Genomic DNA, 18,099 nt, shown 5'->3' with positions numbered 1-18,099 from the left:
TCCCTGGTGGCGCGGTGGTTGAGAGTCTGCCTGCCGATGCAGGGGACACGGGTTCGAGCCCCGGTCCGGGAGGATCCCACATGCCGCGGAGCGGCTGGGCCCATGAGCCATGGCCGCTGAGCCTGCGCGTCTGGAGCCTGTGCTCCGCAGCGGGAGAGGCCAGAGCAGTGAGAGGCCCGCGTACCGCAAAAAAAAAAAAAAAAGAAAAAGAAAAGCTGCTGTGTGATGGGAAGCCAGTGGCAGACCCTTCTGAACGAGCGTCCACCTACGGGAAGAAGCAAGTTTCTGCCAGAGATGGGCAGCCTGCCCTGGGAGTCTTGGTTCCGCCCCTCCCAGTGTGGGGAAGGGGACACAAGACCTAGGTCACCATGCACGCACAGCCGGTCCTCCACAGTGATGGGACTGAGGGCAGAGCGTGTGGCACGGGTGCAGCAGGTGGGCCCATGTGGAGGAGGGGGCTTGCCTCTGCTTTCTCAGAGACACAGGAAGTCAGGTCACCAGGTGAGCATGAGAAAGGGGAGCACTGGGTGTGTGACATGCTTACTGGGGAGGGGGGCCAGGACAGGGATGGGGAAGTGCAAGGTGACCATTGGGCAGCACAAAGGCCACTTGAGGTCATGGGCACGGCCTTACACAGAGACCCATCAGCTGGGCTGGGGCCACCCCCAGGCGTGGGCCAGGAGGAGCGGAAGGAACTGGGGCTATAACCCCAGACACGTTTGAGAAGTAAGTATGATGAAGTAAGAAAGGGTGCGAGGTGCACGAGGGAGGGCTGTGGAGATTGAGTGGAGATTTTAAGCTGTGTAAGGTAGGGAGTTAGGGGCTGGGGGAGGCCAATGATACCAAGAAAAGAGTCAGCTCCGTGGAGTGAAATCCCGGGCGGTGGCTGGAGGGTTGGAATCAGACACGTGGGACGGGAGGCTGCAGAGAAAGGAAGGCTGGCTGGAGATAGAGAAGAGGATGGCACTGAACTTAGAGGGGGTTGCAGCTGCTGGGAATGACCTACCAGATCAAGGTCAGGGAGGAAGGACATCAGTGGAGGAGGGTGACAAAGAGCAAAGAGGCTACTGCTGCACAAGCCGTCCTGCAGATAACGACATCGTGCCTGGAGCGGTGTCAGAAAGAGGGCAGCGAGCAGACCTTCACGGGAGGAGCTGTTGAAATGATGGCGGGTCTGCCAGCCCAAGCACCTCCCCAGCATCTCCTCCATGTAGATCAGAGAAGCTCTTACAAAGCACCTTCCCTATTCTGCCATGCAGCTGGGAATCCCTCCCAGGGATGGACCTGATCCTTGCACAGGACCCGTGTGGGCCCGTGGCCAATCCAGTCCTTTCCTACCTTCTCATTAACGTGCTGCTTCTTGATCCACTCGCTATGTTGTGAGGGTAGAAACCCATTTCATCACCGTCCACTTTCCACACATTTAAAACTCGGAGGTCGTCTCTGTGCATCGTCAGCCCTGCAGACGTCCTCTGTTTGTCATTTCTCATCCGAGCGTGACAGGGGACCCTGAACTCCCCCGCACGGTTTCTCGAGAAACGCCCATGGTTTCTCCCGCTGTTGAGATTTGCACGTTCATTGCTTTGCTTCCCTGCAGCTCTGGGCTCTGGACCCATGGAGCCGAGGGCAGGTTAAAGCACAATGTCAGCTGCTAAACAAACCCGGGAGGGGCCCAGGACCCCACTGTGTTTGCTCTGTTTCCGTTTGATAACTCTTAATAAATAGGACAGAAGAAAGCAAAATAGATATGAAGTCATTTTATCCCCGGATAGCTTAGGATCAATATATGTGTAATTAATTGAACAACTATAGCGATCAGATGTGAAGAAAGTAAGAAACATGCACAAATAGAGGATAAAAGGTGACAGGCTCATCCCTGATTCTCCTGTGCCCCCCACCCGCCTTTAAACCCGCCATTTAATTGAGCCTATTTTGTTTTAACCCATCCGAGAGGCTGATACTTTTCCACTAACCTAAAAAAACACTTGAATTTCCATCTGAGGCTGGCAGCCCACAGGTGAGCGGGGGTGACACCCGCAGATTGCCTGTGTCCAGCCAGGCCAGCACTTGGATGTCTCTGACGGTGACTTCCTCCAAGTCGCCAGGCCCTTTCCTAGTGATGCTCTCAGGCTCCCTTTCCCCACCCAGCCTCCCAGCCATGGTCACAACATATGAAAAAAAAGATAAGGAATATTCTTTTGGCCTTAAATGAATATAACTGAGAGCTTCAAACACATTTTTTGTAACTTTATCCCCTTTTTCTTATCATTCATGTTTCCTCATTATGAACGTATCTGTTCCAATTTCCCTGACTTCTGTGATGTGGATCTCTTGCATTTCAAATAACAGCTCCCCAAAATGTTTTCTGACAATGACCATGTCAATGTCTTTAACATGATCTCTCACTGACTTTTACTCTATATGCAGATGAGGAGGAGGAGAAAGTCAGTTTAAAGAGCATAAATTCATAAATCCTGTGTTAATCCAGAAAAGCAGGATGCCCGGCCTTCCTCATATGTCCTCAGACATGACCATCCTGTTTTCCAGAATGCTAAGCTTTATCTCACCACCATGTCAGTGAATGTCCAGATGGACCATTTCCCAAAGTGTGACCCGCAGAACAGGAAGAGGGCCCAGCGCCACTTGGGACGCTCTCCAGACTCTTTATTTTTTTATATTTTTTTATTTTGTAGAGTATTATTTTTCTTTCTTTTTTCAATTTATTTTTTATTGAAGAATAGTTGAATTACAATGTTGTGTTAATTTCTGCTGTACAGCAAAGTGACTCAGTTATCTGCATATATGTTCTTTTTCATATTCTTTTCCATTATGGTTTATCACAGGATATTGATTGTAGTTCCCTGTGCTCTACAGTAGGACCTTGTTGTTTATCCAGCCTATATATAATAGTTTGCATCTGCTAATCTCAAACTCCCAATCCATCCCTCTCCAAACTCTTTCTTCGTGTCACCTACTGTCGGTGGACACGAGCCCCTCACAGGCTGTGGGAGAGCCCAGGAGCCCCATCAACCAGGCTTAACTCTCTTTTCTAAATGTACTTTGCAAAGGAACCCATTTCATGGGCCTGAGATACATTTGGGGAATGGATTTTTTTGCCAGCATGTCCGTTTAATGTCATTTTCTCCATTTCAAATAAAAACATTAAGGTCTTGTTTTTCCCCCACTCAAAAAGAGGTGGCCTTAGTTTATAGGTCTCTTACTGAAGGTATAAAAAAAATGTCAGCTTATGGAATGTGTTTTCCTTTTTTTTTTTTTTTTTTTTTTTGCGGTACGCGGGCCTCTCACTGTTGTGGTCTCTCCTGTTGCGGAGCACGGGCTCCGGATGCGCAGGCTCAGCGGCCATGGCTCACGGGCCCAGCCGCTCCGCGGCATATGGGATCCTCCTGGACCGGGGCACGAACCCGTATCCCCTGTATCAGCAGGCGGACTCTCAACCACTGCGCCACCAGGGAGGCCCTGGAATGTGCTTTTCTGTGGCAAACATATGTACTATTTTTGGCAAAACAGATGAAGTATACTTAGATGCAAATATGATTATATGAAGTTTTGTCCAAAACAACTTCACCAGTTAGATTTTACTGAATTTATGACTTCCATTTCCAGTTTTTTTTAATTTACAATAGAAAGTGGAGGTTTTTTCTCATTAAAAAAAAAATCCTAGGGAAGGGCAAGTTGTGAGAGATAGAATGTTCCAGAAGGTGACTCCCATCCACCTTCCGCTTCAGCTCAGTCTGGGGCAAGTGTTTACCAAGATGGTGCTTCCATGTGACTAACAAGATCCATGATTGCCCTCGTCTTTTCCTCAAATCATTGGACCAGCCAAGTCCTCATAGGTGCAGGCTCCTTCTTGACCCAAGGAGGAGCCCCGGTGCCGCGTGCTATGGGGCTGCATCGGGTGACCAGGATGAGCACCAGGGAGGCTGCTGCCAGTGGCACCTCCCAGATCCCAAGAGGCTCTGGACCTTCCTGATGAACAGAGGGTCATCACTCCTCTCATACCTTCCAATTGCCTGGTGGCTTTTGTCTGAGAAATAGTGTGTCTGTGCCTAATCACAGGACAATATTCAGCAAGCCAAAAAAAAAAAAAAAAAAGTCAGATTTTTTTCCAAAGGTTTGATTTAGACCTAGGAAGAGACTTATTTACAGAAAGCCAAAATAGACACCGAAGATGATAAACACTTGTATTCTGTTGAATCTAGAGCTCAAGCTGGAGAAGAAAATTAAGATAAGAGTGGAGCCCGGAATCTTTGAATGGACCAAATGGGAGGCTGGCAAAACTACCCCGACCCTCATGACCCTGGAAGAGCTGAAAGAGGCGAATTTCAACGTCAGCATGGATTATAGGTGAGCCGTCTCACGTTGTCTGCTGCTGGGGTTTTCTCGTTCTTGTTAAAGAAAAATTACTCACGACACTTGTTAAAGATAATAAGGAAGGCTTTATTCAAGAGGGAACACTGCAGTGGGGGTTTGCAGAACGGGAGGAAGATCAGATTCCCCTTTGAATATAAGGCCAAGTGGGGATTCTTCCTCCCAGGAGCAGGGTGGGGCGATGGGAGATTCTTAAGAGAACTGGGTGATTCTTGCTAAACGGAACCTAAAAGGATCCTTGCTGCAGGCAGGCCAGGGGATCAGACACCTCCTGGGGTTGGAGGGGAAGCCGAGTTTGCTCGGATATCCAGAGTGGTCAGATACGGAGGTGGGCGGTTCTGGCTAAACTGAGTCCACAAGGTTGGATGTGAAGCCCACAGGTCAGGCCCGCTGAGAAGAGGGTCAGTCAGTCTGGCTAGAGTTCGTCAGCCAGAGAACCTGCATCTCCCTCTGCCCGTGGCTGGCTGCGCCATCACAAGCCTGTGTGCCTGGTGCTCCGTGAGAAGGCACGCTGGAGGCCCAACGCCAGCTCTTTGCTGGTTTGAGCACAAATCTGGAGGCTCGCTGCGGACCGCGAGCCCTGGCTAGAGGCGAGCCGTCTCCTTCCTTCTGCTCCCCTCCCCCTCCTCCAGGCCCGCCTTCCCGCTTCCCTCCCTCCTGCCCGCCGAGCGCTACGAGGATTACTTGCACAGGTGTGCGGTGAGCATGGAACAGATCGTCAGCACCGGCCCGCAGGACGGTAAGTGCCCCCATCGTCCTCGGGTACCAGCCGCCCTGGGGGTTGCGTTCTCACCTCTGGGATGCAAATGATTGATTTTTGAACCTAGGGATGCCCCAACCTCCCCTGCCCCTTTCCCTGCCACTGGAGTGCTACATCGCTGCCTCTGCATAGACACATGCCCCCCAACCCAGGCCCTGGGGCCCCTGATTTCGGAACCAAGAGCTGATGGGATCCAGGACAGAAGGGTCAACACAGACCCCCCCACGCCCACTTCCTAGGAAACAAAAGAAACTAAGGACCAAACAGCCAAATGTTGGGTCATGTTTAAATGACAATTCGGACAAAGCATCTGTTTAAGTTGATGGTTGAGACCACTAAAGAAATTTGAACATGGAATTTAAATCTGGAATCTGAATATGGAAGTATTTAAGAAATATTAATGCTAATTTTGTGAGGTGTGATAATAGCATGGTTGTTGTGTAAGAATGAAAAGTCCTCATTTGGAGATGCAAACCGAGGTATATCCTGTGAAATGGCATGATGTTTGGGATATGCTTTAAAATGCTTCATTAAGTGTCCATCAACCGATGAATGGATTAAGGAGATGTGGCGCATATACACAATGGAATATTACTCAGCCATAAAAAAGAATGAAATTTTGACATTTGCAGCAACATGGATGGACTTGAAGGGTGTTATGCCAAGTGAAATTAGTCAGACAGAGAAAGACAAACACTTATATGTGGAATCTAAAAAATACAACAGACTAGTGAATATAACAAAAAAGAGGCAGACTCACAGATATTGAAAACAAACGAGGAGTACCAGTGGGGAGAGGAAACAGGGAGGGGCGAGATAGGGGTAGGGGATTAAGAGGTACAAGCTATTAGGTATAAAATAAGCTACAAGGATATATTGTACAACATAGGGAACATAGCCAATATTTTATAGCAACTAAATGGCGTATAACCTTTAAAAATTGTGAATCACTCTATTGTACACCTTATATAATATTGTAACTTATACAGTATAATATTGTACATAAACTATACTTCTGTAAAAATAAAATAAAAATACTTCACAGAAAAGGGCGTGGGGTAGCAGACAGATGATACAAGATGGGCAAAATGTCAACAACCGTTGGAGCTCCCTGATGGGAGCACGGGGATTCACCAGACCCGCTTGTGGGGTATATGTGAAAATGTCCATATAGTAAAACTAGAAAAACGAATCCTATAAGATTTAAGTTAGCAAGTGCGTATTGAACATCAGCAATGTGTCAGGTACCAAATAAAGCATCATGGGAAAAATCTAAGCAAAGAAGACACACGTTCTACCCTCAAAGGGTATGAACATAGTTGGAGGAAAAGGCGCAAACGTCTGGAATATTAGGAAAATATTAAATAACATGAAAAGAGCTCAGAAGGAGTCGATAAGGGACCACTTGGCCCGCCTGCCCCACCAGCATTCTCTCCATTCCTCATCCAAAGGAGCTCAGGGGACCAAAGACTCTGATCACCAGGACTTCGGGGACAGCTGAGCCCCTGCCCTCCCGCCAGAGTCCCCAGTGCACCGTGGGGCACGTGCTCTGAGACCTCAACCTTGCGGTGTCCAGCACCACACCCACACCCGGCCACGAGACCGGTCTATGTGACCTGTTTTGACGTATGGGCATCCTGGGGAAGGTGCTTTTGGAAACCACACCTTAGTGGCCTTTGATTCATTATCAGTCTCACGTTGCTCACAATTATTGCCACAGGCCATCAGAGGACAGAATGAAATGAGGGCCTTTCCTGCACCCAGGCCCCGCCCTGGTCCACCTGTCCCCACCTGACCCAGGCTGAAGTTCAGGGTCCACGGATGACCTTCCTTCCAAGCATCTCCCTACGGTCCTGAGGGCTTCTGGAAGCAGATGCAGATCCATTGCTTCATTACCTCTGGGGTCTACTGACCCCTGCCTGTGACACAGGTGGCCGCTGCCTGCTGCAGGGATGCAGACCCATCCACTCATGGCTGTGGCAATTGGCTGAGGCACCCAGGCTGCAGCACCTAAGCAGTGGAATGCGTAGGGTTTGGAAGGCAAAGGCTGGGCCAGGAGGAGGCGGAGGGTGTGAGCAGGCCAGGAAGACGAGGGGCGTGTGGGTCAGCGGACAGAGCAGCGGCAAGTCCAGTGGGGCTGGAGGGTAAAAACTCACACCTGGGGCTTCGCTGGTGGCGCAGTGGTTGAGAGTCCGCCTGCCGATGCAGGGGACACGGGTTCGTGCCCCGGTCCGGGAAGATCCACATGCTGCGGAGCGGCTGGGCCCATGAGCCATGGCCGCTGAGCCTGCGTGTCTGGAGCCTGTGCTCCGCAACGGGAGAGGCCGCAACAGTGAGAGGCCTGCGTACCGCAAAAAAACAACAAACAAACAAACAAACAAAAAAAAACCCTCGCACCTGCCAATCCTGCGGCACTGGTGGCCCTTCACAGGCTTTACCTGTTAGGTCCTCACCCTCTCGTGCGGTCTGAAATATCACCTCCACTGACACCATGTGACTTGGAAGCTCAGAGTGTCTAGGAGGCCGCCGTGTCCAGGTGGCCCGGCTGGAGAGCACAGGCCACGGGTCAAACCTGCATGTCCGGCAACCTCGCCATGACCTTGGAGGCCAAAGAAATGGTGTGAAATTACTCAGAAATAACACAGGAGAAGCAGGTGGGGGCTTGGCTCTGGTTGTCACACCGGAGAATTTATAGCCACGTTAGGGACAAATGAATAGATCGCTCTGTGACTCTCAGCTTTCCAGGGAAGCTCGGGTTCTGATTTCGTCCTCAGGTGGTGGGCTGGGTCCGGCCTCGGGGCCTCCCTGGCTCACCCGCGAGTCTAACTCCCAGCCTTGCCTGCGCCTGTCACCTTTAGGAGACTCACTCGGCCCTGGACTCTGGAGGTCTTTCTGTAAAGTGAGAGTCATCCATGGCCCCTTTGGGACTGAGCAGATGATCTTTCTCAAGCTCACAGACAAGGCCTGGACGAGGCCGCTCAGTGCACGGCGCCGTCCCATCCCTGAAGCTTGCAGGCAGGTGCAGCCACCCGAGCCCCGCGCAGGATGCGACAGGCTCAGAAGAACTTCTGCACAGACGAGAGGCCGACTGCCAGTGTTATTCAGCTCTTACCAACCACGCCTCCCTCCTCCCTGGGGTCCTTCAAGGCCTCGGGGCACCACGAGCTTGTTCCGCCTGACAACTTTACCCCCCCGCCCCCGTCTAATAAGAGGCGTTCTCTGTGCCTGCTCTGACCTTGGGGTGTTCTTTCTCCCACAGTGGGCGTCATCCTGGTCGTGGGCCATGGCTCGGCGCTGGACTCCTGCATGCGCCCACTCCTTGGGCTGCCGCCCCGGGACTGCACAGTCTTCACCCAGCTAGTGAGGAAGGTACGCACCCCCTCGTTTGTCTTTCTGCCACAGAAACAGGCAGCCCGACGATGCAGCATCACCACACGCCCCTCTCAGGACGAAGACAAGAGTCCTGACAACCCAGGGCAGCAGGGACCCGCCTGTCACCTGAGAACGTGCCCGCCTGCTCTGACGCAGAGGGCAGCCTTGGGCAGGGAGCTGACGGGGAGGTTTGTCATCTTTATCATTATGGCAACTGTGGCCATTTGCTGCCAACATAATACAAAAACCAAGACAGAGAACTTTTATTATCAGGTCACATGATAATTCCTTGTCACTCCAGTAGCTGAGCACTTGGTCCAGTGGCGGGTGAGACATTTGGATAAGACGAGAAAGGGCGGTTGCTGGGCTCACTTGCGCTGGGGACTGCGGACCTGACGGACAGAAGGGAGCCCCGCCCTCTTGCCTTTGGAGTCATCCAGCCTCAGAACACACGAGCTGGTCAAAGCTGCTGGGGTGCCTGGTGCCGGGCCGGGGCTGTATACACACATACTGAACAAGCAAGCCGGTGACGGATGTGTAGAGAAGGAAAACGGGTACTTTGGACCAACCTGTGGAGCATCACTGGGCAAAGGAGAGATGGCTTTTATCCAGATGGCAAGGCGAATGGAGGCGGGAAACTCAGGGCTCAGACCCCGCCCCCATCCCTGCCCCCTAAATCTACTCAGGGCCCTGCTCCTGCCGACATCGCCTTGTCTCCCGTCCCCGCGTACTCGGACGTGGCCGCTCCTATTCTTCCATCCCTTCCCACCCTGGGGCCCCCTGGGGGTCCTCGTCATCCACACAGACAGCAGTGCTGCACACGCTAGACGCTGACTGAGATTGCATGTCAATTGCATGTTGACACGTTTCCAAAATCCCATTAGTCTTTGTGGCCAAATTCCCACCCACTCCCCTGACCCTTGGCCTCCCCTCTGGAGATGCCAGCTTTGAACTTCCAAACTCCCGCCACTTTCTTACACTGAGGATTTGGAGTCCACCCCGCCCCATCCCCAAGTTAGCTGGACTTACCAGTTAATACCAGAAATTCATCAAGGGCTTTACCAACCAAGATGGGCCTTAAAGTCAGGGGCAGCTGAAAACGGACATTCAGGAGCCCACCCCCATCACACTCATCCCCGAACCCTGCCCCCAGTCTCTACACACAGAAGGAGAGAGTGTCCCTGAGTCAACGCCAGCCCCCACTTGGATCCTGCCCCCCAGGTTGGAATTTTTGCACGTTTCTTCTAACCAAGGAATTTCCGGACATTGAAAAGAGAGGGGAAAAAAGGAAAGCAGAACATGTAAACAAACAAAGCCTTAAAAACAAAGATCTGCTCCAAACCATTTATTTTACAGGGAATTGAGGTCTAAAGTTTTGCTTTGTCCTTTAATCTTGGGTTTAAAAACACAATACCTGTATCTTTTTGTGACGCTGAATTCGAGAATGGAAGGCACTCTTGAAGCAGTAGGGGAGACAGAAGGGGTTCTCAGCCTCAACATTGTAGACATTTGGATGGGACGATGCTGTGCTACGGGGACTGTCCTGTGCATTGTGGGATATTTAGCAGCATACCTGGCCTCCACTCCTGAGATGCCGTAGCACCCCCAGCTGTGACAAAGAGTAAGGTCTGCAGACATTTCCCACTGCCCCTGGGAGGGGTGGGGAGTCCCCACTGAGGGCTGCTGTGTTGGATGTTAGTGCTGCGTTCAAGGCATCGTGGGTACGTCATGCCAGCCTCCAAGTCTGTTGGCTTTGGAACAAGTCTGAAATCCATGGACCTGGTATAAAATAATAATAAGTGATTTAACTCTGTTCTAGGTCCCTTCTCTGGGTATGTGCTTCTGCGAAGAAAACAAAGAGGAAGGAAAATGGGAGTTGGTGAACCCTCCCGTGAAGACGCTGACTCATGGCTCAAACTCAGCGTTTAACTGGAGTGACTGGATCCCGGGCAACTAAGAACCACCTCTGTGTTTGCATAATTCACAATGATGAAGAGGGGAAACCCTTCACAGTGGCTGTAAGATACTGTTATTTTGAAGAGGTCATAGTCTCCCCTAATGTGACTTGTAGAAGCACAAAAGGCACTTTCAGATACCAGAGTGTTTGCCCTCTGCGGACCGTCATCCTGTGAGCTTAGCTGTGGGGATGCCACCTTGTACTATGTGCATTGGCCATGTGGCTTGGAGGGGGATGAGGAACCATGACACTGACCCCACAGAAAATTCTACTTTACTTTATATGTTTTTATTCATCAAGTTCCCAATCGTTTTTTTCTTTTTCTGTTTCAATCACTCTTTGGCTATGTCCACATAGGCCAAAAGAGGTGGAATACTGAATTAAATTGTGCAAGAAAACCACCTACCAGATCAAAACCGGGAAACAGGCTTGGTGACCACAGACCAGGTATTAGTTTCCTGTTGCTGCTTAACAAGTAACAGCACAGTACTGATTAGAGACACAACTTTTTAAACACACACGTGTTTACTCTGGTATAGTCCTGCAGGTCAGCAGTTCTGAAATAGGCCAGCAGGTTCCTTTCCTTCCGTGGCCCTGGGGAGAGTCTGCTTCCCTGCTTCTCCAGGCTTTAGAGGCGCCTGCATTCCTTGGCTCACAGCACTTTCCTCTGTCTTCAAAGGCAGCAGTGGTGCCTCTTCAGATCTCCCTGCTCCTCTCCTTACAGTCACATTGCCTTCTGCTTCTGACCTTCCTGTCTCCCTTTTGCAAATTCCCCTGGGATTACATTGAACCCACCCAATAATCCCAATAATCTGGGAATATCTCCCCATCTCAAGACCCATAACTTAATCCCACATGCAAAGTCCTCTTTGCCATGTGATGTAACGTAGTCACAGGTCCAGGGATTAGGATGTGCACATCTCTGGGGCTGCTCAGTCTTCAGCCCACCCCACCCCCAGTCCTTCCAAGCACTTCCAGCTGCTTATACAGAGGCCAGGGTGTAAGGATTTGTGACATCCCCCCTTGGTGCAGGTCTTATTTAGCTTCTCTTTTTCTCCCTTTGATCAAGTGGAGGGGGGAGGGGAGCTTTGCAAATGAAGGCAGTGGGTCCTGCCCTAACTAACAGGAAGGAAAAACCAGAGAGCCCCCAAGCCCACCAGGCACAGTGAAGTATCCAGAGATGGTGTAGCAATGGTGCTCTGACTTCGAAGAAGCTGGTCCAGGCAGTCGAGGGGGGGCCCCCAGCGGTGTCCTCTCACCCCATCCGTGCTGAAGAAAAAGAAAAGGTCCTCCAAGTGCTCAGAGGGAGGGCGCAGTCGTGGTTGGATGTGCTACACCACCACCTCGCAATCACTCTGCATTCTCTCCTGGATATCCCAGAGCCACACAGCCCTTCCTAATCACGATGATGATAAAAACTTCACAAATCAAGCAAATGGGGTTTACATAGTGGTCACTGCTTTGGGGTGGTCCACAGGATGTCCGGGTTCACCCTCTCAGGGGGGGAGGCTTCGGGGTCTCACGCCCCTGGGTGATGAAGGGGGCAGACAACGACCTCCTCTTCACTGGGCTGCTCATGGGGGTTTACACGGGACGACGAGATGGGTTTGAATCTCGGAGCTTGAAGTCAAGTGTGCAAGAAACACTGTTTTCTTTATATTCTCTAATTCTTCTGACTAGCCCCCCACTTCTGCTGCAAAGATAGAAAAGCCCTCTTCTGTCATTCTCAGCTTCCAGAATGACCCTCCCTGTGCGGGGCGTCCTTGGGCACAGAGCTGTCCTGCGGAGGGGCAAGGATGGAGGTGCCTTTGGAAGCTTTTCATTATTTGGTGTTAAGTTTTCAACTCTATGAACTAATAAGGAACCAAAAAAGAAGAAAAGAGGGCTTCCCTGGTGGCGCAGTGGTTGAGAGTCCGCCTACCGATGCAGGGGACGCGGGTTCGTGCCCCGGTCCGGGAAGATCCCACATGCCGTGGAGCGGCTGGGCCCGTGAGCCATGGCTGCTGGGCCTGCGCGTCCGGAGCCTGTGTTGCGCAACGGGAGAGGCCACAACAGTGAGAGGCCCATGTACCACAAAAAAAAAAAAAAAAAAAAAAAAAAAGAAAGAAAGATTTCTGAGCACTCTCCTCTTTCCTCTTTGCTTTGGCTCTGCTGGTCCTCGGGTGTTTACAAGCCTAGTCTGAGCCCTGCTGACATCATCTGGAAATAGATGTCCTGTGCCCACTGGCACCCACCTCCGACCCCGCCCACATTATCTCTTTGGTTTCCTCACCTGTCAGCTTGAAAACACAAACCTGGAAAGGAGCCCTCCACCGTGTTTTGCTTGCTGCCCCCCACACGGTGGAGGTTAATGTTGTTTAATAACTTTGTGGCACAGTGACGGGGGCTTCTCCTGGCCAGTACTTGGCTCTTTTGGAAGATGAGAGGAGGCTGAAAGGGGGAGGAGGAGCTGGCCTTGGGCTGGGCTGCAAAGGAATTAGGGGCCTGAGCTCATGCCTGTGACAGAGAAGCCTTCAGCCACAGGCCTGGGGCCACCCATCCCTGCAAACACTGCTATGTTTCTTTGAGAAGAAAGAGCCATCATAATTTTCCACTGAAGCAAGTCTTATTTTAGCACCAAATTTGAGATGCTTTAGGTATGAGTCATGTTGGTGAATTTTATGGGTTGAATCATGTCCCCCCAAATTTTATGAGTTGAAGTCCTAACCCACAGCACTTCAGAATGTGACTTCTATTGGAGATGCGTCTTTAAAGAGGTGATAAAACTAAAATGAGGTCATTGGGGTGGGCCCTAATCCAAGATGACTGGAGTCCTTATAAGAAGAGGAGACTAGGACACAGACATACAGAGGGTCAATCGTTGTGAGAACACAGGGAGAAGAAGCCCATCTACATGCCCAGGAGAGAGGCCTCAGAGGGACCAGCCCTGCCCACACCTCAGGTTTGGACTTCAAACCTCCAGAGTATAAGACTAAAATAAACAACTATTTTTTGAGCCGCCCAGCCTGTGGCACTTTGTCAAGGCAGCCCCAAGACTACTACAGAGCATAAAAGACATTGATACAAACACCAAAAATGGATACTTCTGAAGGACTGGTTAATGGCCAGGACATGCAGCTCAGCACAAGGACCATAATAAAAGTCACCATCAGCCGAGCCTGTTTAAAGCGTCCAGATCCATACACAACCCCTTCTGACTTTTTCTGTACTTATTTTCAAACAGTTAACATAAAAATCTAACTCCCTGTGGGCAGGTCTTGTGAGGAGTAAAGGCCAGAAACTGGGTCACCTAAAGGTCCTCCCTCCCTGGCCTTGGGGAAGAACAAGCTGCGGGGACATTTGTGCTGACCCCCTCTTCCCACCCCAGTTATTTCTGGGAGCCCTCTGGGGAGCACAGGTGCTCGGGAAGGGATCTGTGGGACACTGCCCTTCTCAGCCCCCAAGTTCAAGAGCCCCTAGTGGCTTTGCCATCCTACCGTCTAGAGGAAGGCACCCACCTAGGGTCACAGCCCATGCTCCCAGAACCTCCTACACACAGCCAGGCTGGGGGTCTCATCCTCTCCAAGTCCCTTTGTCACCTGGTCTCAGGGGGCTCACAAAGGCCTACAAACAGCCCTAACTGCTTCTCTCACTCCATCAGACCCCCAGATCAGTCCAAGGAGCATGGCAGAGGAAGTGGGGAACAGAGGCATCCTTCCCACCCACGTGCAGAGACCCTGCACCCTCTGACCACGCATCGAAAACTAGTTGTCAGTACTTTCAGATGCTGGGACCATAAGCCTGGAACCCCAAGAAATGGACTGAAATCCTCGTACCCCAGGAAGAGAATTCAGCAACATGGCTGAGCTCATGGGTTAGTTCAAACATCAATAGCTTTTGTTTAGGGCCACATCCTTAGGAGGTATGACACAGAGAATGTCCCGTTTGCATGGCCATGACAGCACAACATGACACACCTAGGAATACACTTACAGGACTCATGAGAGCTTAACATACCACCGAAGAAGGCTGGAATGGTTGGAAAGGCACACCATGTTCCCCCATAGAAAGCAAGACTCAACATCACAAGGATGCCATCTCCTAAATTCATCCACAGGGTGATCACAATCAAATTCAAATCATGAAAATGACTTTTGAGGGAGAAATGAGTGGATTCTGAAGTTCATGAGGAAAAACAAACTTCCAGGAGGAATAACTAACAAAATCCAAAAGGGAGTGTTGGGATAAAGAGGGGAAGTAACCCCAACAGATATTAAACCCATTATAAAGCTACTGTAGTTAAAACAGTGTGGCGGAAGCGCTGGATTTTAGGCAGAGCAATCAGAGGTATAAATAGAAAGACAAGAATCAGCCCTGAAATATAGGTGTTTCTGTATGTTAAACTGGGTAATGGAATGACTGGGTGGGGTGGGGGGGGGATGATTAAGTCAGTGATGTTGGGACAATAGGGTCGCCATCCGGGGAAGAGAAGGTTGGAGTCGTTCCTCAGTCATTGCAAGAAAAAAGTAAAAGGTTTAAATGTAAAAAGTAAAATTGTAAAAGTACTAGAAGACACCATGTGAGAACTTTTTAAAAGTATCTCAGAATTGGGGGAAGGCCTTTGTAACCATGACACAGAAATCTGGAACTATAAAAGGAAAAATAAATTCAACTAAAATATTTTTCAAATCTGCTTTAAAAAGCACCTTAAACAAAGTTTAAAAGTACAAGCTGGGAAAGTACAAAATTTAAAAGTACTACAAGCGTAACCCTACCCCCAGCCCACCCAGCCTCCTCCCTCTGCACCCCAGGGACCCCAATGTCCTTAGCCATGCTCTGCCTTGCTCTGCTGTTTGCTGTCACTTGTTTGTGTAGACATTGCTTATTTCAAAGGGTGCAACGGTGACCATGTGCCAAGTTCACCACAAGCCCAGGACCTGGGCAGGGAGTGGCACCCGGTCACCTCTGTGACAGTGATTCACCTGCAAACCTGCTCCATTTATGTGGTCCAGGGTTTCCCAACCTCGGCACTGTTGACACTGGGGAGGGATAATTGCTTCTTGTGGGTGCTGTCCTGTGCATTGTGGGCAACCAGCAGCATCCTTGGTCTGGACCCAGTAAGATGCCAGAAGCACCCCTCCTCCCAATTATGATAACCAGAAATGTCTCTGGACATTGCCAAATGTGTCTGGGGGAGCAAAATCACCCCAGTTGAGAACCACTGATGTATCCCCTTCCCAGAGATGCCAAGAGCCCGGTCCCCAGGTGATGACACGTGAAGTCACCCAGGCTCCCCAGGACCCACACACGTGGGCCGGTGGAACCCCTGCTGGGTACACGTGCTATTATGGAGACAAATGCCTTAACCAATAGGTCCCTATCTTGAGCTGAGCAGCTTGTGTTGCTCTGAAGGGCAGGGCTTTGTGCATTACAGGACAGAGGAAGCCCGGGGGTACCTGTGAACAGCTGTGTGAGCCTGGGGGCTGCACGGAGGGGTGGCCAAGACCAGCAGGGGAGAGCTCTGTCAAATGGGTCTTTCTGTCCTGGTGGCCGACACCTGGTGACAACCCAGTCTTGTTTCTAGTGTTTTAGTCCATTTGACTGAGTCCCCCAACCAAATTCTAGAACTTGAAAGTCTGTTTTTGTTTTTGTTTTTATTCAATTTTTACTTTATATTGGAGTATAGTTGATTTAGAATGTTGTGTTAGTTTCAGGTGTACAGCAAAGTGATTCAGTTATACACATACATATATCTATTCTTTTTCAGATTCTTCTCCCATATACGTTGTTACGGAGTATTGAGTCCCCTGTGCTATACAGTAGATCCTCGTTGATTTATCTATTTTATATATAGTAGTTGTGTATGTTAATCCCAACCTCCTAATTTATTCCACCTCCTACCTTTCCCCTTTGGTAACCATCAGTTTGTTTCCTAAGTCTGTTTGTTTTGTAAATAAGCTCCTTTGTATCATTCTTTTAGATTCCACGTGTAAGTGATACTATATGAAAGTCTGCCATGAACACCCAATGGCTGTAGAGTCTCTGGACACAGTGCATGGTCCCAAATCAGAGTAATCTTCTCCTCAATCCCTATCCCGTACTTCCTCCCTCCCCCAGACCCCAAGGGCCAGCAGACAATGGATACACACAAAATTAATAGAATTACAAGAAATCGTTTCCCATAATGAAGGAGACAGTAGTTATTCAGCGTCACCACCAGCATTGTCCAAAGGAATTAAATTGGGTTTGGAAGACCTGGGTTTGAGCTCCAATTCTGTCCTTTACTCATGTGACCTCGGGTACCATTTCTGTGTGTTTTGCGTGCGCCACTGTGACCTGGCTTTGGGTAACAGCATCCTACCCTCTATTCTGGAGGAAGTGTCACCCCCGTAGCAGTGAGCACTGGGGGGCTGAGCTGGGGTGTCTGTGGCATTTGCCAATTTCCATGATGCAAATGCTCCTCCCACCGTGGCTGATTCTGAGCCATCAACGTTTTAACAGTTGATTTACAAAATGCCTGAGAATTTCAAAAGCCGCTCTCCTGAGCTGGTGTGAGCCGGCTCCAGCCCACCACTGCTCTGTGGGGAGAGGTCAGGGTTAGTGAAAGGGGCTTCGACTGGCCTGCGGGCACCATCGCAGCCATGTGCTTCGGGCTGGTGCCCACTTCCTGCTAAAGAAAACAAGCCTGTTTCACAAAGAGGGGGAAGGGCAGGAGGAGGGGGCCAGATCAGGAGAGTGAGGAGACCATGGCCCTGGGCTGGGAGGAAAGACTTGGCAGAAGAGCCGGGCCAGGGGGTATCAAGCGAGATGCTGTGTGCTGGGCTCTGGACAGACGTTTGGCTCCTAGGATCCTTCCAAGGTTGTGTCTCTTCCGGGTTCCGGGTCCAATCAGTGACTCTGGCGCCTGGACCCTGCCTGGAGGGAGCCCCACCACTTGCCTGTACCCAGTCTCCCTGTTTAACTGGGCACCACCTGCTTCCAACCCCTCCTGACCTGCTGTCCCCCCACCCCACACACACGAGAAAACCACACACTTCCTCCAAGGCAAGACAAAGCCTGCACACTCCACGCACTGTGTAAAGTCTGGGGGTGGAGATGGCAAACTACCAAGCTGAACTTGACTTTTACAGACTTCACAGACTTTACAGGATGCTCCATCACAAAGGGTGGTAGGAACTCAGCTGTGTCAAAAGGTCTTTGCAAGTCTCCGCAGAAAATTTCCAGAATCCTTAGCTTCTCATCCCTGTTTGGGTCCAAGTAAATGCCACTTCCAGCTGTTGAATATCATTTGCTTCTAAAACTGAAGACCCCAAAAAAGCTAAGAATTAGACACACACACACATACACACACATGATCTTCTCAGTGGAGCAAAGACGTTCTTGAAGAAATCATTCCAAAAATGAAGGATCTGGAAATGTCAGATTTCTCCTTCTCCCTCCAAAAGTGTTTCTTTCAACTAGTAACTCATTATCTTTCGTTCTGTTCCACTCACAATAAGGTGAGAATCTGTTAGTGCAATAAGCCAAAGTGGTTTCCAAAGAAGCTACAGCACATAAATCCCAAAGGAGAAATGCTCTGAGTGAGCTGCAGGTAGGCTCTCCCCCAAAACCCTTCCCAGAAAGGCAGCTCAGCTGATTTTAG

At 50.3% G+C, this 18,099-nt stretch overlaps 1 protein-coding gene across 3 annotated transcripts in view; it reads left to right on the top strand.

Annotated features, from left to right (window-relative positions):
* Positions 1 to 10,956, top strand: part of UBASH3A (ubiquitin associated and SH3 domain containing A) — a gene marked incomplete at its 3' end in the record, with an annotated part of 41,768 nt that extends 30,812 nt beyond the window's left edge. Inside the window, exons 11-14 of one of the 3 annotated variants that reach the window (XM_081235186.1) lie at positions 4,221 to 4,365; positions 5,022 to 5,128; positions 8,409 to 8,518; positions 10,341 to 10,956. In XM_081235186.1, coding sequence (XP_081091312.1) covers positions 4,221 to 4,365; positions 5,022 to 5,128; positions 8,409 to 8,518; positions 10,341 to 10,478 — 500 coding nt within the window. Of the gene's footprint in view, positions 1 to 4,220; positions 4,366 to 5,021; positions 5,129 to 8,408; positions 8,884 to 10,340 lie in introns of those variants that run through there. The other 2 variants (XM_081235185.1, XM_081235187.1) reach the window with 2 other exon arrangements.
* Positions 10,957 to 18,099: the final 7,143 nt, after the last annotated feature.

The sequence above is a fragment of the Mesoplodon bidens genome (genome assembly GCF_964165515.1).
Source record: "Mesoplodon bidens genome assembly, chromosome: 5".
Lineage (NCBI taxonomy): Eukaryota > Metazoa > Chordata > Mammalia > Artiodactyla > Ziphiidae > Mesoplodon > Mesoplodon bidens.
This window is presented reverse-complemented; position numbering and strand designations above follow the sequence as displayed.